Below are 22813 nucleotides of genomic sequence, written 5' to 3' on the forward strand. Positions count from 1 at the left end.
CCCTAACTTTTGGAGGCACTATTGCCCTTGCCCAGGGCCAGCCATACTAATAGATCAATTTTCTATTGGCATGCATACTGCATAGCATCTATTAGACCATCTCCAACCATATTCACTTCATTTCATTCCCTTCCCCGTTTCCATTCACTTTATTTTCTTTTATCTCCAACAGCTTCCCTTCAAGGGGAATCGCGAAGAGAAAGAAGAGAGAATACCGTCCTGGAGTGAATGACCTTAGGAATCCCTTCGTGACGGGAACCGTGAAGGGAAACTGTTGAAGCGCTGAAGGGAACAAAAATCCCGTCGTAAAAGGAATTTGGACCCCGAAGAGAAAGGTGGATTGGCAAAAATGAATGGAAACAATCATGGAAACCATTAGGCGGGCAAAAATTCATTCTCCTGCTTCTTGTTTAATGATTGACAAACTCAAAAATTAAATAAAAAACATACAAGCTCTAAAAGATATATAGGAGCCATATAGAAGTCCATCCACCTTTCCCTCTTTCTTCCTCCCACTTTTCTTCTTCCCCTTCATCATCCATAGAAGCAAGCCTCTCTGGATCCACTCCTAAGCTCACATCAAATTGTCAGAACAACACTATAGGCCCGTTTGGAACAAAGGAATGCAAAACGGAGGAATAAGGGTTTAGGTGTTTAGAACATGAAAGGAATGTGATAGCAAAACAGAGGAAAAAAAATATAGAAATTCTGTAGGTTAGGTACAACACATGAAAAGAAATAGTACAGGAAAGTTAGTCTTGAGTTGTAATCTCATCTCATCAGACTAATTGAGTCCTCTTAAATAATATTAGGCTATGAGCTCGCCTCTCTAATCCTCTCTCTGTCGCTGCTCGCCACGGGCTTCTGCGAAACCATGAGCTTGGAGTGGACTTTTAGAATCCTGTGTTTTGTGGAGGAAACAAAACCTTTCCTCAGAAATTGGCAGATACATTGCTCCACTCCAAATATATGAACAGTATTCTATTCCTTAGGGATGTCTTCAAAATTCCTCCACGAAACCTCACTTCCAAACGAAACCTATATACTATTTTTATTCTTTTTTAATGTTATTTTAGCCTTTGGCATATAGAATAAGATTACAATAATTTTTTTATACATGACATATTTACCCCTTTCAATTTCTCCCACATTTAATAATAACATGTAAGTCAACAATCCACTACACTCATTAAAATGAAATTTCACTGTCCAATATCTTTAATATAGAAACTTAAATAAAAACACTATTTAAAAATCTAAAACGACATTTATTTAAAAATTAAATTAAATTTCTAAAGTAACATCTATTTAAAAATAAAGATAATTAATATTTCATACTTACTTTTTCGTTAAACATGCAGGCTGCACTGACTGAACGAGAATACGAGATCGAGTGACCGACTACGCCCGGCGGCGGCATCTGACTGTTCTCCGAGTCCCCAACCGACAGTGAGTGTGCTAGTTACCCTATCCTATCCCATCCACCCGCCCCTCAGCTTAGGTCTCCGACGGCGGCGAGGCGATGGCGGCTCCTGTGACGGTGTACGGTCCGGTGATCTCACCGGCGGTGGCGCGTGTGGCGGCCTGCCTACTGGAGAAGGACGTGCCGTTCCAGCTGGAGCCGGTGGACATGTCCAAGGGCGAGCACAAGTCGCCGTCCTTCCTCAAGCTCCAGCCCTTCGGCCAGGTCCCCGCCTTCAAAGACCACCTCACCACCGTCTTTGGTATCTCCATCTCCCATTTCTTCTTCTACTTCTGATACCACTTTTCTTGGGGTTTATGTACTGTACTGATTCATGCCATTAGTAACATGTCCCCATTTCTTCAAGTTTTTCACTACTGCAAGTTCCTTTCATCAATAAAGATGTAAAATTTACAGATTTGCATGCATTGCATCCGTTCCTTGCTGAATCAGAAGTGCACATGTTGTGAAATCAGGATAAATTTTGGCCTTCACCTGGTATACCTAACTGGCAATAGAAAAGAAAGAGATCTAGATGGTCCTCTTCTTTACACGTTTTATCGTTCATCTTTGGCAGAGTCAAGGGCTATTTGCCGTTACATATGCGATCAGTATGCAGGCCACGGTAACCAGACCCTCCTTGGCAAGAAAGAAGATGGCGTGGTTGGCCGTGCTGCCATTGAACAATGGATAGAGTCTGAAGGCCAGAGTTTTAACCCACCGAGCTTGGCAATTATATTTCAGCTTGCATTTGCACCAATGATGGGCAGGACTACTGACATGGCAGTGGTTGAGCAGAATGAAGCGAAGCTCGCTAAGGTGCTTGACGTGTATGAGCAACGACTGGGAGAGAGCCAGTACTTTGCTGGTGATGAGTTCTCCCTGGCCGACCTTGTGCACTTGCCCAATGCACATTTTCTTGTGAACAGAACCAACAAGGCAGGGTTGATCACTGAGAGAAAGAATCTGGCTAGGTGGTGGAATGATGTCTCGGCACGTCCTGCATGGAAGGAGGTTGTTGAGTTACAGAACAAACCAATGCCCTCTTGAGTCTCCCTATTTTTTTCCTGAGCGGCTTGTAATGGCAACTATTTGCATTTGTCTTGTTTTGTCATCAAATCAGCCATGTTTGTACCATTTAATACTGTTCAGCTACCCATCTTTGTGGTATTGTTGATTCTATGTATGGTTGAATCTGTTCCTCTGGTCCTCGAGTGTATCCATGTGGTTTAGCCATTCAGATAATAAAGTCTGATTCCGTTGCAAATTCAGTAATTCAGGAGCTTGATTCAGAAGACTGATGAATCTGTCCTCCCTCATTTCCCTAACATGCTACTAGTGAATCAACATGTTCTATATATACGCAGTAGCAAAAATATGGTGCTCTAGTCTGTTACTTCGAGTGGGTTATTCTAGTTACCGGTTTACATATAGATTCAGACTTTCAGCTGATGTTAGAGTTAAGTGCCACATATGCAAGGTGATGCAAGAGTGGAACTCTTTTGGCTTGTTTTCTAATCCAAGGATTCTATAACTGACAGTGTTTGAGATAAGAGGTAATATAAAGATAACAACGATTTTGATTCCTGGCTTTCAGCATGGTTCTCCCGGATATGCTCAAGGAAACTGGACAAGTGACAAAACCGTAAAATTATGATGATGACAGCAACTGTAGGAGTTATTGAAGGAATATATAGCTATGGACTCACGGCATATTGAAGGTATGGTAGACATTGACTCAGGAGTAATGCATAAGAAATTTTCAAAGAATTTACCGATACTTTAAGTTGCTATCGCTGCGGGATGAAGCAGAAGACAGATAGTGATTATTCACGTGGCATGGAATGAAATACAAATTCTCTTTTTTGTTGGTTCAATTGATTTTCCCACTTCATTTACTACCCCACTCCCACATATACAATTATGAGTAATATCATTTTCAAGAAAAATCAGCGAAGGAAGACATTCTATGTTTTTACATGCATTAGTCCTGACAAATCAATTGTGTTCGTGTAACTACTGAAATACCTGGTTTAAAGCCGAAGCACATGTAATCATGTTCTTTGTTCTATCTTAAAGCCTAAGCACATGCAGACATGTCCTTTGTTCTTTTCTTTCATCCATTTAACACTTGGGTTCTATCTGACTCCATACCAGGGACACTGCTTTTGTCCAAAACCTTATTCTTATACCCTGACAGAAGTAACAAGATCCTCTTTACTCATGCTACTGGATTCCAATCTTCTTTCTTATCTGAAGTCAGTTCTCATAACCAATGGTCAAAAACCTTCTATGCATTGTGCAGTCTCCCAAGCTCCTGTTCTATTGTATGTTTCACTAAAGACTGGAGTGCAAATAAGTAAGACTGTTTTGCTTGTATTGTTTGCTGGTAGAGACAATATGATTGTTGCAAGCAAGAATCCAGAACTTCCCTTTCTCTTTACACTTTCCCTTTTCTATTTCTGTTGTGTAAGGTAGCAAGGCAAGTATTTCGTCTTTTTGTTTCTATAAATACCTGCCAGTGAGACTTGTTGGCATCATCCCTCATTGTCATTTCACAGCTTGAGCAAGAGATCAAGCAGATAAAAGGGAAGGATGGCAGCAGGCCTGCAAGTGTTTGGCCAGCCGGCATCTACTGATGTTGCCAGGGTTCTGACATGCCTCTTTGAGAAGAATTTGGAATTTGAGCTCGTCCGCATCGACACATTTAAGACACATCACAAGCTTCCTGAGTTCATTAGGCTGCGGGTATGGCACTTCCACCAATTTTTTTCTTGTTTAGTTTTGAATTCTCAAATAAGTTCAAAGTTGCACATATTCCATTTGTTCTTCACAGGATCCAAACGGGCAAGTTACCTTCAAGCATGGTGACAAAACTCTCGTTGGTAAAGGATAAACGAATACACATTGAATTATACATATACACATTGATGACATAACATTCTTGGTTTTATTTCCTATTGAGTATTGAAAGGTGGACCTTTTTGTGCAGAATCAAGGGATATATGCCGGTACCTCTGTAACCAGTTTCCAAATGATGGAAACAAGAACCTTTATGGAGCTGGGGCTCTAGAGCGGGCATCAATAGAACAATGGCTTCAAGCAGAAGCTCAAAACTTCGGCCCTCCCAGCTCTGCACTTGTCTTTCAACTGGCATTTGTTCCTCATCTCAGTCATCTGAGCATTCGTCAAGACGATGCTGTTATTTCTGAAAATGAGGATAAACTTAAGCAGGTCCTTGATGTTTATGATGAAATACTCTCAAAGAATGAATTCCTGGCTGGCGATGAGTTCACCCTGGCTGACCTTTCTCACCTTCCAAACTCACATTATATCGTGAATACTGAGAGAGGAAGGAAGCTCTTCACTAACAAGAAGAATGTGGCAAAGTGGTACGACAAAATCTCGAGGCGCAAGACATGGGAGCAGGTAGTCAAGATGCAGGCCGAGCATCCCGGTGCATTCGAGTAATGGTTTAATCTGGAGACCAACGAGTTTATCTTGAATGGCTTCATTGTTTGTGTCGGTTTCTCTTCTAAAGTACAATGTTCTTTAGTCATCTATTGTTGCTACAACCCCCCATCAGTATTGTCGTGTCAACCAAAATAATACGAAGCCTTATCGTGATGTATGCTCTATCTTTTGGTTCCATGTATTGTCTGATGAATAAAATTATGCATCTGTGTTACATTTTGGTGAATTATTACCTATTTTTTCCATGTGCCAGTTCGTCATCAGTGTAACCCTGAACTATTTTTATCTAGTTGTGTTGCATACTTAGTGCGTTACTGATGATTACGAGAAATGTAGTAGCAAGTGCACTGCAACTCCCATCATTTGGGAGTCATTTTGTTTTTGCAAATCAAATGCCTAGTTTAACGCCCTCAATATTAGGGGCCTTTGATTTGATAGGACACCGCAACCTCAAGATTTGAGGGCTTTTGATGATTCAAAGTACAAGAATAATTTTGAACTCAAATGTACCTGCAAGATATCAAAGTACAGAAAGGTGAGCGTCTGCTTGCTTAAAAGCTATCAGTCAACTTTGCTGATGTTTCTGGAACACTGAAGCGTCCAAACCATGGAAACTTGCTGCGTCGTTGCAGATCTTCAGCTCATTTTCTTGAATTAACCTTGCTGACAACCTAGCCAAGTTCTTGAAAAGGAGCCATACTTTTCTTTTTTTGTTTCTGAGATTTTTTGTGTTCACGGAGAAGCTTCAGTTAAGAGAACCTTTACAGTATACCATGATACTAGATGGTGGAGAGTATCATTGTTGTGATCCAACCGTTCATTTTAGTAGGTATTATTGTAATTATCTTGGTACCCTTAGGGGTAATTACGTCATTGACTGATCGGACTTCGGACCTTCGCCACCCATCATTGACCGGCCGACGGAGGGTGAAAACCCTAATAAATGAAATGAACAGAATAAGTGAAAGCTTATCCGAAGAATAAACTAACATTTTGATCTTCCCTAATTAAACATATACTCCCTCCGGTTTTAAATATATGACATTTTGACTAAAATCCGGTCAAACTTTTAAAACTTTGACCATCAATAGCTTCTAAAATATTTATTTTGGAAATCTCAAAATATAATATTATAAAATTATTTTTCAAGAAAAATCTACACGTGTAATTTTTATAGTTCCAAAGTAAATATTTTAAAAGCTATTGACGGTTAAAGTTTCAAAAGTTTGACTAGATTTTGGTCAAAGCGTCATATATTTAAAACCGGAGGGAGTAATTTACAAGTTTATTATATTTTTTTTCCAATCCTACCCTTATGATACCCATGATACTCTTTAATGATACCTATGATACTGGTGGGTGATAGAGTATCATTGGGCTAATCTAAACCACCGGATGAAGAAAATGGACGGCATGCACTCATTTAGATGTACCGTAAAAGTCTCCTCAGTTAACGAATCTGAATGTTTCAAAAATAAATGTCAACGAATCTGAAAAATTACTGTATACTTGTACAGTGAACGAGTTTCTGGAGCTGACGACTGATGAAAGGCCAAGCATCCACAAAATTCTGGTAACCGGAGACGCACCCTTGTCGCGCGCCTAGCACCTCGCACGCAGTGACCGATCGGCCACTACTGACATCACACCACACAGGGAGCTCAAGCTCTTGAGACATATCGTAATTGCTACTTGCTCAGATCTATCTTTATCTTTGTGCTGCCGATTACTTTACCTGTTAGCACGCAAAGGTACCCAGGTAGTTCAAAAAACGTTTCTTGGCGAAATCAGATCGAATTCGTAGTCCCATATCTCACTGAACATTTTATTCAGAACCTAGCTTTGATCAAATAAAGCCCTACCCAGTCATCCTTGTACCCCGACATAAGTCACCACGCTCATCTTTAGCGCCAGTTCCATACAAGGATCACAATCCCGTCTTTGCAATATTCAATTCTGTTTCTCTAGAATCTTTCGTATTTTTTGAAGGACAGCATCTTTCGTATTGCTCACCCCATTGTTAAAGGATCACATCATGAACACATGGGCTTATCGTTTTTACCCAGTCTTGTGCTTCCGGGAGACAGCATGGTTGCTCCAAGCGAGAATCATGGCGTTCTTTACCTTTGAGCTTTCTCTTTTCCCTGCCGTCCTGTAATCCTCGGCGGCAAGGCAAGCATATAATCCATCCCCATAAATACCTGTCGATGAATCCCCATCTTCATCAGTGCCTCACTCACCTGCAGATCATCGAACACATTGCTCGCCCGGCCGCCGAGGAAGGAAGATACCGAGAACAATTTTTGAGCAATGGCGGCAGGGCTGCAGGTGTTCGGACAGCCGGCGTCCACCGACGTCGCGAGGGTCCTGACCTGCCTCTTCGAGAAGAACCTTGAGTTTGAGCTCGTCCGCATCGACACGTTCAAGAAGTCGTACAAGCTCCCTGAGTTCATCAAACTACGTGTAAGTTTCGATCCGTTCAGTTTCTTTGGGTTGTCGGAAATCAGGTAGAAATTTTAAGCTGGTTTTGTTCTGCAGGATCCTACCGGGCAGGTAACTTTCAAGCATGGTGACAAAACCATTGTCGGTAAGAAACTGTCAACATTGTAATTAAGCACCTGATCATGATGGTTGCTTAATTGCTTGTGATTAATAGGCAAGTGTGATTCTTGTCTCATGGCAGATTCAAGGGCGATATGCCGTTACCTGTGCACCCATTTCCCAGACGACGGCAACAAGACGCTCTACGGCACGGGCTCCCTGGAGCGGGCGTCGATAGAACAGTGGCTCCAGGCCGAAGCCCAGAGCTTCGACGCTCCTAGCTCCGAGCTCGTCTTCCAGCTCGCGTTCGCGCCCCACCTGAAGGACGTCCACCCCGATGAGCGCCGCATCGAGGAGAACGAGAAGAAGCTCCAGAACATGCTCGGCGTCTACGACGAGATCCTGTCCAAGAACAATTTCCTGGCCGGCGACGAGTTCACCCTGGCCGACCTCTCCCACCTGCCCAACTCGCACTACATCGTCAGCTCCTCCGACAGGGGCAGGAAGCTGTTCACCTCCAAGAAGCATGTGGCCAAGTGGTTCGAGGCCATCTCGAGCCGCGACTCGTGGAAGCAGGTGATAAAGATGCAGAGGGAGCACCCTGGCACGTTCGAGTGATCGGTCGGTCCGGCAGCTTGGTTTCTGCCGCGCGGTGACTTCTTCGTCGGCGGCCGGCTTCTTCAGGCTTCATACTCTGGTGTTGTTGTCGAGTTCCTCGTATACGTTGTCCGTCCTGTCGGATAAAATAATATGAAGCCTGCCTGCGGTGTCTCATGAGTCATGTCATCCTTTTGGAATGCAATGTCTTCCCGGGAGTTGTATTCATCCGTTACTTTTAATTCAATAAGCAAATGTGTCCGAGACTTTTTGCTCGTTTGCAGTACATTTGGCTTCTGAAGATCTGAAGGTTAAACTGGAAAAAACATAATGTCTACATGCTTTTGTACTATGCAACTTAATCTTGTAAGATAGAGGCACGGTATGTAATATCATGGTCCATTAGTATTTTTGGTTTCGGCTTGTATAACCCAAATGTTCTGGTGTTGTTGGTTTAATACCATTTTGATAGTTTAGATATATCGGGCTCAGTTTATAAGCTTTTGCGTTTTAAATATAGCACTTTCAGATTAACCATTTTACACGGAGCGATAACGAAAATGTAAAAAGATGATATATGTATGTGGACCCACCCCACAGGTAGGCTAGGCTATAAGAGCTAGCTCAGTTAATGGGAGGTGGGAGGTGTACATCCTTACTATCCAGGTTTGAGTCTTTTTCAACTCAAATTTAGGTGCAAATTTATTTTTATTTATAATTCCAGTTAATTCCTTCTGGCCGAGTTTTTTTTATATATATAGGAAAATTTTGCAGGGCAAGGCGTATTCATCTTTTGCTGATTCTATTATCTACTATCAAGGAATTTTCAAAAAAAAAAAAGTTATCAACGATCAAGGTTTTTTTTAAAGAAAAGAAGTTATTACTATCAAGTCATTCAATGCATTTGAAACAGTAAACAGTAAACTGTATTACCACATAGTTCAGAATGAATTACTGCAACACTAGGAAAATATAACTGCAGTGCAGTGCAGGTGTCATTATCTTTGAACAGTTATAGACTCTGTTATTTCGGTAACATGTGAACATCAGATGAAAAAATCGACAGCAAGGTGGTATGGAACTACGGATCTCTTGTTTTGTCTTTCAACAAAATGAAAGTGTCAAGAGAATAAAGGAAATCCTTTATAAATACTTAATGACGCCACTTGATATCAGACACACTAATAAGGATGCTCTGTGTACGATGCTGGGCTGATTTCCTTTTGCTTTCAGCCTACTTAACTGAGATTCGTTTGCATCCCTTGTCATGAATTTTGTTCCCACCCGACATGGTGACAGTTTTCATCTGCTCTAGATCTTAACATATTTAAGCATGTTAAAAAAATTACCATATATGGTAAGATTACTGAAAGTGTGGTACTTTTGCAGTTTGCACTTGATAAATTGATACGCAGAACAAAAATGACACTACTACTTTGCCCTAGTATACAACTGATGAATAACTCATGTTTAGTACCTAACAGCCTATTATCTCTTTTCTGTACTTTCCTTTTTCTTTCCTGCCTTGAATAGTTAAATCTTCAGATCTTGATCTATTTCCACTCTTTTTTTGTGCTGTTCTTTGGCGAACACCCTCACCTGGTGTCCAGTGGACGCCATCATGCTTTTGCTACACAAGACAATCTTGGAGCAGATATAAGCTGCATTCTCTTTCCCTTTAAGCAGCATCCAACACTTTGCTCTTTACCTCTTTTTCCCCTTTTGTTTCTTTTTCTACCTTTAGATTTACCCCTTGCGAAGCAAGGCATTTTGCACTCCCCAGTTTGGCTGATATATATAAAGACCACCCAAGCAGTCCAAGCAGCGCACACACACACACTTGCCTCCTTCTAGTTCACTTACTAGGTTCTGAGTTCTCGCCCCCACTGAAAATGGCGAGCGTGAAGGTTTTCGGGTCACCCACCTCGGCGGAGGTCGCACGCGTGCTCATGTGCCTCTTCGAGAAGGAGGTCGAGTTCCAGCTCATCCGCGTCGACGCGTACCGCGGCCCCAAGCGCATGCCCCAGTACCTCAAGCTCCAGGTATACTAGTGGCACATGCACTGATGCACGTCGATGCTGTTCACTTCTCTGACGAGTCTGAAAAACGATGCAGCCGCACGGCGAGGCGCTCACCTTTGAGGATGACAACCTTACCCTCTCCGGTAAGCACGAACTTTGATTTGCAGAGTAATACGAGTATATAGTAGCGATGAGCCAATGACCAGGTAAGCACTGCAATGCGCTGTGGATCTTGAATCTTAACGCAGAGTCGCGGGGGATCCTTCGCCATATCTCGCACAAGTACGCGAAGCAGGGCGACCCGTACCTGATCGGCACGGGCGCGCTGGAGCGCGCATCCATCGAGCAGTGGCTGCAGACGGAGGCGCAGAGCTTCGACGTGCCCAGCACCGAGATGGTCTACAGCCTGGCCTTCCTGCCGCCCTCCCTGCCCAAGCAGAACGACAACGGCAACGGCAACGGCAACGGCGAGGACGTCACCGTGGCCAACGCGTCAACCAAGCGCGTGGTGGCCGGGCCGGAGGGGGCGTACCAGGTGAGCGCGCACAAGGAGGAGGAGATGCTGAAGCTGTTCGAGCAGAGGAAGAAGGACCTGGAGAAGCTCCTGGACATCTACGAGCAGCGCCTGGAGGAGGCCCAGTTCCTGGCCGGCGATAACTTCACCATCGCCGACCTGTCGCACCTGCCCAACGCCGACCGCCTCGTCTCCGACCCCCGTTCCCGCCGCATGTTCGAGTCGCGCAAGAATGTCAGCAGGTGGTGGTGCGACATCTCCAACCGTAAGACGTGGCAATACGTGAAGAGCCTGCAGCACCCGCCGTCCGCCAACACCAACGTCAATGCCAAGAGCGACCAGCAGCCGCGCCTGCCGTCCGCTGAGGAGAACGGCAGGAAGAAACAGAACCAGTACCAGCACTAGCCGTGCGCCGCGCAGATTACGAGTGAATTCGATCGCAACAAGTCGCTTAATCTGTTTTCTGCTGTTAACTGTGTCCTTTTCATATGCGTCGTCATGGCGTATTCGAGTTCGTTGCAGTCTGTTTGTGTTTGAAGTTTCGTTAGTGCAGGGGTCTACAAGTCCATTCGCCTTCTGCTGAATTACCACAGCGTGTCGTGTTCATCGTGTAATAAAATGTAAGCCCCGTCCTTCTTGAGTGAAGTTTCCGTGTCGTGTGAAATTTTTCATGTGGTCACGTGGAAGAATTTTCAGTACCTTTCCTTTTGGCTATACAAATCTGGATGTGATTTAGAACGTGCAGACGAAGAATGCACAACCACAATGACTCAGAGGGCTTGTTACAAGATGCAACAGTTACATATTAAGGGGAAACTAAAGGCGATGCATAAGCTCATGCAGTTTTGCATCTCCCCAAGACCCGGGTTAAGTTCTATTTCTATCGCAACAACAAAAACAGGGCAAATGTCTCACACAAACAGCCATTCCAAACATCTTATACCTGATTCAGACTCGCATTTCCAGAATTATTTCCACCTTTCCGGTGATGTTTTTTCCTTCCGAAAAAGCCAGGTGACGTGTTTTTGCACGTGACTTTGATCAGCTCCGCAAGTCCTTGGGCTTGGTGGTGAGCGTCTGCCTGGCGCGCACGCGCACTTGCAGCCGCACCATCGCCTGCATGCAGTGGGTCGCCACCTCCGCCTGCCGCCGCACGTACGCGCCCCGTGCCACCGCCTGAAGCCTCACCATGCTCTTCAGCGCCTTGAACGCCCGCCGCGCCTGCAAACAAAAGACGCTTTCAGTATACAACGCGTCGAAGCGAGTCATATACACAGGTCAGTACGCACCAGGTGGCCTCTGAAGTAGGCCTGGATGGTGACCGCGGCCACGTCCTCCCGGGAGAAGCCCTCCCTGCAGAGCAGCGCGTACTCGTCGTTGGAGCACGTCTCCTCCTCTGTCGCCGCCGCCGCCTCCTCCACCTCCGCGAGACGCGCGTCGTAGACCTTGACGCCGTTGTTGCCACCGCGGGCGCTGTCGCGGCCGGCGCCCGGAAAGCGCGGTGTCTGCGCCACCGACTGTTGGGCGGAGCGGAACCAACGGCGCCGCCTGCCCAGCTTCGCGTTGCCTTCCGCGGGGACGCGGACGCAGCACACGCGCTGCGTCCGCCCGAGAGGTGTGGTAGGGTTTCGCGGCGTTCTTGCAGCAGCGGCCGCTCCCACCGAAGCAGCCGCAGCCGCAGCAGGCGGCGCAGGGAAGCAGCAGACCTGGCCGCGGCGCGGGGTGCGGGAGCGGACGCCGCAGAGGCGCCTGGCAGTGGGCGTGCAAGGCGTTCTGGGTGTGCGCGGCGTACGCGCGTTGCTTCGGCCTCGGACGTCTCCTCCGCTGCCGCAGCAGCTGATGAGAGGTGATCTCACGCTCAGGTGGTCAGCGCTGGGACCGAGGCTGCCGCCGGCCTCGGATGGCTTGTGGTGAGGGCCGATGCAGCATATGCACGCGGCGCTGCTGCGGCGGGTGTTCACGTCGGATGGCTTGCCGCGGATCGGTGACACGAGGCAGCACAAGCCCCTTGCTCTCGCCATGGCTGGTACGTGTCGTTGTGGTAGAGCTGTATTCTTCTACGACTTGTGGCGATGGCCGCCTGGCCGGCGAGGTGGTATAAAAGTGGAGAGAAACGATCAAACGAAGTGATGTGCGCACCTATAAGGGTGTGAAGTCGGTAGTCTGGTTTATAGTTTTGTTAGGGGGGTAGCGCGTGAGATTGGAGACAGCTTGTGAGTTTTTGTGTAGTTTTATTTGTGTTTCTGCTAGAACAACGATGAGAACGTGGCCGGGTGGAAGGGATGATCTATCCATGGATAGGTGATAATAAGAAAAGTTGTGCTATATACAGATAGTAATAAAGTAGCATACATAGTGTGGAAATGGGAGCGCCATAAAATCTAGTTTTAGCAATCTTTTCCCCCTCTCCAGCGACGCCATCGCCGGTCGCCATTCTCATCCCCAGTTGCGGCGTGCAGGTTGAGACCTTGCTGCCTCTCTGGTCTTTCCAGAGGTGAAGAGGAGCAGCTAGCTACTTTTAGGGGTAAAACATAAAAACCCTTCCTACCTATTAGAGATATTTGTATAGGCGTACAGTTGTAATCTCCTTGATTTACTTCTCATATGGAGTATCCTGTAACTTCCCATCTTTGGCCCTTGTCCAGCTAAATATGAAACGCCACCCTGGCCTTCTAGGCCTGTGCGGTGCTTGCGCCAATTCCACATGGTATAGAGCCAATCTCTGATATGTTTTTTTTCTCTGCTGCTCGCGCGTGCCTCTCATCTGACGCACGTCACCCACCTACAAACCCTAGCGCCGCTGCTCCCTGTGCACGCCCTCGTCCCTACGCGCATGTTCACCGGATCCTCAAGCCGTCCTCATGTCACAGCATGGCTCGGGCCCCGACACCTCTGTTGCCTCCGTCAGCGCCGTCGTCACCATGGTGCACCAGCTAACTCAACCCCTATTGCACAGTCGTCATCAAGTCTCATGTTCCCGTCACTCTAGGGATGTGGAACTCTAATTTCAACAAGTGGTCTTCCTTCTTCCTCTCCATGGGTGGAAAGTTCGGCTTGATGTCGCACATCGATGGTTCCACCCCACCAAGGTCGAACGACGACCTTTGGATGCAGGCGATTGCTCAGTCCGCAGCTGGCTCCTTGGTTCTGTCGTCGACGATGTGCTTGATCTCGCCATGGAACCACATCAGGACGCTCGTGCTCTCTTCATCGCCATCGAGAACAAGGAGTCCCGCGCAATCTTCCTCAGCAACCAATTTCACTTGATGGTGCAGGGCGATCTTTCCATCTCGGAGTATTGCCGGCGCATGAAGATAGTTGTTGACTCCCTTCGCGACGTCGACCATAGGGTCTTTGATTCACATCTCGTTCTCAACTTGCTGCGTGGCCACAACCCTCGCTTCTCCAACACGGCTGACAACATCGCCAACATGACACCAATGCCATCCTTCACCAAGGTGTGTTCAATGCTTGTCCTCAAGGAGCTTCATCTTGCAAACAAAGTGAAGATCGCCAATGACACTGCTCTCATCGCTGGCACTCCATCTTGCGGCCCAGGTGGCTACCGTGCCTTCTCCTCCTCGGCCTCGTCCAACACCAAGGTACAGGCATCGATCAGGGCTCTCGCGAATCGCATCGCAACCGCAGTGGCAAGCAGATCGGCGGGGCACCCCATTCTCCTCCAATCGTGCGCCATAGGGCTCCAGGCCGCAGCCTCCTGTCGGCCCATGGATCTATGTTAACCCTTGGGCTTTCCAAGGTGCACAATAGCAATAGCAACCCTGATCCACTGGCCCCAGCTTTCCAAGACGCAGGTCTTGTTGCCTCCCCTTCTGTCACACTGGGACCAGGCGACCGTCATCGCCGCAATGAACCAGCTTGTTGTTTACTCATTTAGATTGGGCTCTTGGGTCATGGGCACCGGCGCCACCTCTCACATGGCATCTCAGGAAGGTATTATTATCTCACGTCTTCCCGCTTCCCACTCTATTCTCACCATCGGCAACGGTTCCCATCTTTCTGCCATCGCCTGTAGTCATTGTCTTCTTCCTACCTCTTCCTGTAATTTCACCTTGAATAATGTTTTAATTGTCTAGTCTCTAGTTCGTAACATTGTTTCAGTTCGATAATTCACATGAGACAATATTTGTTCAATCGATTTTGACCCTTTCGGTTTTTCTATCAAGGACCTTCAAACTCGGCGTGAGGCGCTTCGCTGCAATAGTGTTGGCGACCTTTACACCCTATAGCCAGCTACCTGCACCATCGCCGCCCAAGCTCACATTGCCACTCCATTCACACTTTGGCATGCCTGCCTTGGTCATCCTGGTCCCAACATCCTCGACAAACTAAATAAATCCACACTCATTTCCTGTAATAAGATTGATCGTACACTTTGTCATTCCTGCCAGCTCGACAAACATGTACACTTACCCTTTTCTAGTTCTTCTTCACGTAGTTCTATGCACTTTGGATTTTCTCTATTATCTTGTTCTACTATATGATTTTTCATATTACTGTTGGATGTTTCCTCTCCAAAAGAAATCCGAAGTCTTCCATCATGTCACTATGTTTGTTAATTTCATTTGCACATAGCTTCACTTGCCTCTTCAAAAGTTGCAAGTAGACAATGGCATCGAATTTGTTAACAACGCCCAGGCTACCTTTCTCTCCTCTCGTGGCATCAACATGCCTTTCTCATTCCCTTACACTTCCCCACAAAATGGCAAAGCCAAGCATGTCATTTGCACCCTAAACAATGTCATCCGCACCCTTTTGCTCCACGCTCACATGTCGCCTCATTATTGGGCTGAAGCCCTCGCTACTGACACTTATCTCTTGAACTGGAGTTCATCCTTCAGCATTGCCCACTCTATTCCCTTCGAGGTCCTCTTTGGCACCTCCCGCACATACGATCATCTCTTTGTATTTGGGTGCCTTTGTTACCTTAACCTCTCAGCTACGACACCACACAAGCTTGCAGCACGCTCCGTTGCCCGCGTCTTCCTTAGTTATCCTAGCTCTCATAAAGGTTATTGTAGCCTTGACATCGCCACCAAACATGTCTTTATCTCTCATCATGTTGTCTTCGACGAGACCTATTTTCCATTTGCAGCTTGCAGCTCCTCTCTAGGACCTTCCTCACTCGACTTTTTCCTCGATGACTAGGTAACGCCAATGCCTCTGATGTTGAGCAGTCGCACTCGTCACGCGTGGCAGCTCTGTCGCTTTGCGACATCGAGCGACCACATCCCTCCTCCAGCACCACGGCTCGAGGCACAAGCAGGATTTCCACAACCACACCCTCCTCGCCTTCTTTCACACCCATGTTGCCTTTGGCCACACCCACGTCCGGACCATGACCACACCCGAGGGCACACCCCTGATTGCGGGTGCGGCCATGTCACCTGTCGGTGCTACACTCAGCATGGTTGCACCGGACCCTCTGGTGCCCAACACCCCTTGTGCACCGGACAATCTGACACCCTACACTTCTGTGGCACCGAACCATCCGGTTCCCAACGCTCCTATGCCACCGAAGGAGCGGCACTAGACGCCACTGTCAAGCCACGCGCAGCACTAGACTCCTGCACCCCTGGTGCCTCTAGCAGTGCCTGCGCCTCCTCCAGCCACACCCGCATCGCCCTTGGCCACGCTTGTATCGGTCGCTGGTGCACCTCCTGCTCTGGCCCCACGTCCAATACCCGAGCCGCACTCTATGGTGATGCGTGACCGATCTAGCATCGTCAAGCCCATTGACCGCCTTAACTTGTCCATCGTGCACTCGTCTATTTCGCCATTACCAGCAAACTACCACAGTGCCCTAGCCGACACGAACTGGCATGCTGCTATGGCTGACGAGTACAAGGCACTGCTCGACAACAACACCTAGTAGCTTGTTCATCCTCCTCCTGGCGCGAATGTCATGATGGGCAAGTGGATATTCAAGCATAAGTTCCACTCCGATGGCTCACTCGCATGTCATAAAGCTCGCTGGGTTGTTCGGGGCTACTCCCAGCAACAAGGTGTTGACTACGATGAGACCTTCAACCATGTGGTCAAGCCGTCGACTATTCATGTTGTCCTCAGCATTGCTGCCTCTTGGTCTTGGCCCATTCATCAACTCAACGTCAAGAACGTGTTCCTCCATGGTCATGTTGATGAAACGGTCTACTGGCAACAACCCTTGGGTTTTGTTGATCCGTTTGCACCAGACCATGTATGTCTTCTCCGTAAATCACTTTATGGTCTTAAGCAGGCACCATGCGCTTGGTACTAGAGGTTCGCCACATACATTCGCCGCCTCGACTTCATCGCTTCTACATTCAACACGTCTCTCTTTGTTCTCAAAGATGGAGATAATGTCGCGTACCTGCTACTCTACATCGATGACATCATCATCACCACCTCCTACGATGCTCTCCTTCAACGTATCACCAAGTATCTGCACTCAAAATTTTCCATGACAGATCTCAACGACCTGCACTTCTTCCTCAGCATCTCCGTCACGCGCTCTGTTGATGGGCTCTTCCTCTCACAACGCCAATATGCGGTGGATCTCCTCTAGCATGATGGAATGGTCGAGTGTCATTCCATGATGATGCCAGTTGACACCCACGCCATGCTCTCCGCCACGGCCGGTGCTCCTGTTGCTGACCCATCACAATACCGTACTCTTGTAGGTGCACTCCAATATTTGACGCTGACACGTCCTAACTTGGCTTATGCGGTTTAGCAAGTTTGTCTCTTCATGCATGATCAGCAGGAACCTCATCTCGCGCTGATCAAGCGGATCCTGAGATATGTCAAGGGAACCCTCTATGTCGGCCTCCACATCGGCACCTCTCATGTCACCTCCATCATGGCTTACTCAGATGCTGACCGGGCCGGTTGTCCTGACTCTAGGCGCTCCACTTCCGAATACCGTGTATTCTTGGGAGACAATCTTGTCTCTTGGTCCTACAAGCGACAGTCCATCTTCTCCAGTTCCAGTGCCAAGGTCGAGTATCGCACAATTGCTCACATCGTCGCTGAGTGTTGTTGGTTGCGCCAGCTTCTTCAAGATCTTCATGCCCCGCGACTGTTGCCTACTGCGACAATGTTAGCACTATCTACATGTCATCCAACCCTGTCCAACATCATCTACGAAGCACATAGAGATTGACATTCACTTCGTCCACGAGAAGATGAGCCTTGGACAGGCTCGAGTTCTACATATGCCCTCCTCACATCAATTCGCAGACATCATGACTAAGTGCCTGCATGTATAGTTATTTTCGAAATTTCGGTCCAGTCTTTGCGTCTGTTCTCCCTCCGCTATGACTACGGGTGGGTATTAGAGATATTTGTATAGGCGCGTATAGTTGTAATCTCCTTGATTTACTCCTCATATTGAGGATCCTATAACTTTCTATCTTCAGCTCATGTCTGGCTATATATGAAACGCCACCCCGACCTTCTAGGCATGTGCGGTGCTTGTGCCAACTCCACACTACCTCGTATGTGCAACCCAATCTGATGTCAAGTAGTATTGATTAGAGGGGATAGCACCAGTGGCAAATACAGAGGAGCCTGATAGAGGGAGGCTCATCCACTTCTCTCGTCCTCTTCTTATTCATCTTCATCATCTTCCTCTCCTTCTCCCTCTCTCTTTTCTTATTTTCTTCATCATTCATGGCAAAAAATATATATTAGGGGAATGGTGCTCACGGGAGCTTCCATTAACTGTGAAGTAATAGAGGAGGCTGGAGCCCCCTTGGATAGCACAAACTTGTGAGGCTTATTAGAAAGCTAAGAAACGCTGATTAGAAATGGCATGCTATAGTACTTAATAAATTATACAATGGCACTGATACACATTTGAATGGTGATCTTCACATACTCTTTTTGTGCCATCGAGCCATGCTCGTGATATGCAAAGGTTTAGGGCAAGGTTGTTTGCTTGCTGCATTTTTTTGCCGGGCTCTCAAGATGCATTTCAGCTTGTTTGGATGGTTGGTTCGGACCAGGCTGGTTCTCCATATATAGACCTTTCTTTGGTTGGTTGCACGAACAAGTGATGCCTACCAAAACAAGGAAATCATTCTCACAATGTTTATGTTTCGTAAATATACTCTAATAGTTACCAAGGGGAAATTTTAACCTCCTAGAAATTTAATTTGTATTTATCTCTAAATTCATGTCTGTTTTAACGGTTGCAAGTGATAGTCAACTTTAATCCCAGGTTTTTGCCATTCCCGTGTTTCGGTCTGGTTTGATCCGCTTCAAGGCGGGGTTTGGGGACACGAGAGCAGCGGAGCGGAGCAGGAATGAGAGGGTATGTTAGTCGGCCTTGTCTTTCATGGGCTCTGATCGAATGCTCAGATTGGGCTGGCTCTAGGCTGTCGGCCTAACAACAATTTCATGTGGGCTTTGGCATTCCTCTCAATAAAGAAATATAAAAAGACTTTGGCATAATCTCACAAGTTAAGGCATATCTGATGCTGAGTTTGGCAGTATTCTACTCTAGGAAATATTAAGTGTGCAAGAGTGTATTTATGAACATATATATAAACTCAATCTCGATCATTAGATTTAATTTGAGTGTCCAGTGGGAGTTGAGAATTCTCTAACTCACTTATCCACCTTCTCACCTTCTATTTGGGCTACTCAAATTAGATCTAAGGGATGAGATTAAGTTTGTGTATATGGTCACTAATATACTCTTGTGTACTGAATATTTTTCTTATATATTATACTTATATGTAGTATTTTTTTCATGAATCATGATAGATGTTGAGCTTAATATACTCTTGTGCACCGAATATTTTCTTATATATTATATTTATATGTAGTACTTTTTTCACGAATCATGATAGATGTCGAGCTTAAGTTTGGACCCTACTTGAACACCTATGCTCTGCATTGGTGTATTTTTCGATTACAAGATGGCACATACACTGTCCCATACACACACCACACTCACATAACCACGAGTGTGTCCTTTGTCACACGACTACAAATAAATCGCTAAAAGCACTCGTGTGTATGTAAATCATGGGTACCATAATATGAATTGTATATGTAAATCGTACCCTCATGCATCCACCGGCATGTTAAGAGGCGGTTCCCGTATTGATGCATTTAAACTCGTATGAGTACATAACCGCTCTTAGAATGTTATGATGTAATCTCGATGTTATCCAATCAGATTCAGTAATGGAACAAACAAAATTCAGGTTCAGTAATTCCCCTCCCCTGGCTGAGCGTTTGATCACCCGAGCATGACCCCAAAGCTAACGTTCGATCGTCCATGCGTGGCCCCAAGCGGCACGACTGGTACAGGCCAGGCTGGGGCATGCGAGAACCCAGAGCTTTTTCTAGACGTTTATATTGGGAAGAAAATTCTATGAGATCTAATCTTATAAAAAAGTTTCTATGTATGACATGTATTTTATTTTTCTCTCATCTATGTTACGTTAGGCTGTTGGATTGAAAAAGAATGTTACCCGAGAGAGTCTTTTTCGAATCTTTCTGTGAAAGTTCTTAAAGAATTTCTAGGTCCAGCGTGGTCCAGCCTGGTGCATCCTCCGTGGGCGACCGCCGTGGCCTACCTCTGCTATTGTTGCCAGGCAAATTCGTTGTGACCCGTTTGTCTGGTCCCTCGTGGCTGGGCTTGCATGTTGGGCGACGCGACTGTGATCGTGCCATGTTAAACGTAAGTCAGGTCGAGTCTTCTCCTCAAGGCGAAAAGAAAGGGTGAAGTCAAGTCAAGCGAGAAGCGACCAAACAAGAGTTCGGCTGGACCGCACGAACGAGACTTCGTTTGACCGCGGCCGGGCAGACCAAAGAGGAGGACAAGGAAATTGGCCACCGAACCGAAAGGTGAAAGCAACCAGTCCCATGCGAGCATTCTTGGCACCACCGCCTCGAGTGATCGATGCTGCTCGTTGCACGAGTCCACCGCCGGACAGTCGTGGCTGTGGACGCGACCGACCCTTCGTTGCAATTCCTGCACTCCAGAGATGCCTCTTGCGCCAAGGATTGTGCAGAGTGCCCGGTGGTAATAGACTTGAACCTGACCGCGATGACACTGCTCAGTAGTAGTCTGGGAATTTCAGCAATGCGGACGTGCGTAGCCCTATGCACATGGAAAAATTGGACATGGCCTAAGCAACTAACCAGGTTAGTTTGCTTGTACTTACTTGAAAGCTTCAATAGATTAACAGGTTCAGAAGTCGCTCGTGTTCGCATCGCAGGTACCGCCTCTGAATTTCCTCTTTTGTTGAGTACTTCAGTACACACAAAAGAAAAAAAAAACAGTACAGGTTACCTATTGCCAAACCTCTGATCACGATGTCCTTGTAACAATTCCCCTCGATAACTACAGTCAAAATAGCACTGCAGTGATAACAACAGAGTAGTTTGGGCATGGATATCCATAGCACTTCCATGAAGACATGCATGAGCTGGACATATCATACTGTCAAGTTATTAGTTTACTACTGTATAGAGCAAGGGAGATGATAAACAACAAAAAAGGAATCTTTCACAATATCTTGAAGCTCAGTAGTCTGAATCAAGCATTATTGCCTCTATGAATATCATATATGCTGTGAGCCTATGAGCCGATGACAAGACCATGATGAACTCTATTTTCAAGTGAATGGGTTGGCATATCATATGAAGCATAGCTGAATATTAGGCTAGGTACCAATTATATTTGCCTCGATGAAAAGCCATATTGTCCGTGATCATTACCTCGAAAGATATGTAAGAAGACAACTTTTTTACAAAAAATGGCTAAAAATAAGTAAGTGATATTATGTGTAAGAGCGCCCCCCCCCCCCCCTCTCTTTTTAAACGCAGGAGCGCCCTTATTTTCAGGGGAGTGGAGCAGTAGTCACCTACACATTGGCTCGCCATAGTTAATAAAGTTAGGAAAATGATTCCATTTGTATTGTGTACAAAGTAGTAGATTAAATAATTTGGTTCTTATTTAAAAAAATTGTATACGAAGTGGGCTAGCTATGAATTTGTTAGCTCTGCCAGTGTGCAGAAACAGGAAAGTTCGATTCAGCCACAAAAGATTGCGAGATCGAATCACAGCGTAATTTATATACGCATTTTGCTCCTGCAAAAGAATTCGCTTTGGATTTATCATATAAAAAGTCGCGTATACCGGAACCATATGCCCGTCCCTTTTTTTCCTTTCAGCTTTTTGGCAGTTAGGGTCCGTCCTCCACTGACAAAATGGATATCTTGTTGCGTGAGCATCCGGTCCTGATTCCTGAGCTTGCTAAGGATAAAATCATCAGTTATTGCGTGAGCATCCGGTCCTGACACCTGAGCAGGGACAAAATTTAAGCATAAATATCACCTCGCAAAGGCCGTGCCCTTGCTCGGCCAGATTTACTTTTCTCCTTGGCTTAAATCTTTGATCGAACCAATTCGATCCGAATTTTGACAGCAAAGCGAGAGACCAACAAAGTGCTGGAACATACTATTTATGGGCTGTTTGGCAGGATTCTAAGTTTTGCTCTACAAATCCACGGTTGAGCAGCTACATATATAAACTGATGATAAAAATGAGTAATATTTCGTTTACTAAGTGCACTGATTGGTTTCTACGGAGACATATTCATATTTGAAATAACGTTATAATTGCTCCATATAATTGCGTAGAGAAGTAAGGAGATACATAAATCGGCTATTTCAAAAAATCATAGAGTCATCCTATTTGACAGAGCTTAGTTCAAATTCATTGTGGATTTTGAATGCGGAGGCTTGCCAAACACCTCCGGGAGCTTAGCTCACCATCTGCAGCCTGCAGAAAGATCAAAGATGCTATTACGCGCCAATGCATGCAGCATGTGAATCAAATCTGTAACAACTACTAACAACTATGGGGCATTCGTTTTCTTTATTTCCCTTTTTCTAGGGCACAATTATTCGTGCGCACAGGGTTCATTGTGACATACGGGACGTATGTAGCACGCTCACAATGTACAATATCATTTGCAGATGCCAAACTACGTACGAGCGCATCCTATTAAGAATTCCGGTTAGGTTGGGAGGAAATCATTGCTCATCCGCGCGCGTGCAAAAAGCCGTATAGTACGTGATCTTCCCGATCAATTTCCCAAACTGAAAGGCATTTCCTGTGTCAATCGTGGCGAGATTTGGTGGAGACGACGCCACGACGGCCTCTCAACTGCAGCCGGT

At 46.1% G+C, this 22813-nt stretch overlaps 5 protein-coding genes across 5 annotated transcripts; 4 read left to right on the forward strand and 1 right to left on the reverse strand.

The window, feature by feature from the left end:
* Positions 1-1394: 1394 nt before the first annotated feature.
* Positions 1395-2671, forward strand: LOC133916969 (glutathione S-transferase F11-like). The gene is made up of 2 exons (XM_062360878.1): positions 1395-1724; positions 2040-2671. Exons 1-2 carry the CDS (start codon positions 1523-1525, stop codon positions 2510-2512), a joined length of 675 nt encoding a protein of 224 aa, XP_062216862.1. The 5' UTR covers positions 1395-1522; the 3' UTR covers positions 2513-2671.
* A 1312-nt stretch (positions 2672-3983) lies between these two features.
* Positions 3984-5150, forward strand: LOC133916968 (glutathione S-transferase F10-like). The gene is made up of 3 exons (XM_062360877.1): positions 3984-4210; positions 4299-4347; positions 4455-5150. The coding sequence occupies exons 1-3, from the start codon at positions 4058-4060 to the stop codon at positions 4931-4933; spliced, it is 681 nt and encodes a 226-aa protein (XP_062216861.1). The 5' UTR covers positions 3984-4057; the 3' UTR covers positions 4934-5150.
* A 2019-nt stretch (positions 5151-7169) lies between these two features.
* Positions 7170-8360, forward strand: LOC133916971 (glutathione S-transferase F8, chloroplastic-like). The gene is made up of 3 exons (XM_062360880.1): positions 7170-7399; positions 7475-7523; positions 7620-8360. The coding sequence occupies exons 1-3, from the start codon at positions 7247-7249 to the stop codon at positions 8093-8095; spliced, it is 678 nt and encodes a 225-aa protein (XP_062216864.1). The 5' UTR covers positions 7170-7246; the 3' UTR covers positions 8096-8360.
* A 345-nt stretch (positions 8361-8705) lies between these two features.
* LOC133914891 (glutathione S-transferase F11-like) lies at positions 8706-11277 on the forward strand. Its single transcript, XM_062357865.1, has 4 exons — positions 8706-8740; positions 9819-10116; positions 10190-10238; positions 10344-11277. Exons 1-4 carry the CDS (start codon positions 8706-8708, stop codon positions 11012-11014), a joined length of 1053 nt encoding a protein of 350 aa, XP_062213849.1. The 3' UTR covers positions 11015-11277.
* Positions 11278-11650: 373 nt separating this feature from the next.
* Positions 11651-12630, reverse strand: LOC133914892 (uncharacterized). Its single transcript, XM_062357866.1, has 2 exons — positions 11899-12630; positions 11651-11830 (listed from the first exon to the last, which is right to left on the reverse strand). Exons 1-2 carry the CDS (start codon positions 12628-12630, stop codon positions 11651-11653), a joined length of 912 nt encoding a protein of 303 aa, XP_062213850.1.
* Between the last annotated feature and the right edge of the window lie 10183 nt (positions 12631-22813).

This window comes from Phragmites australis, chromosome 4 (assembly GCF_958298935.1).
Source record: "Phragmites australis chromosome 4, lpPhrAust1.1, whole genome shotgun sequence".
NCBI lineage: Eukaryota > Viridiplantae > Streptophyta > Magnoliopsida > Poales > Poaceae > Phragmites > Phragmites australis.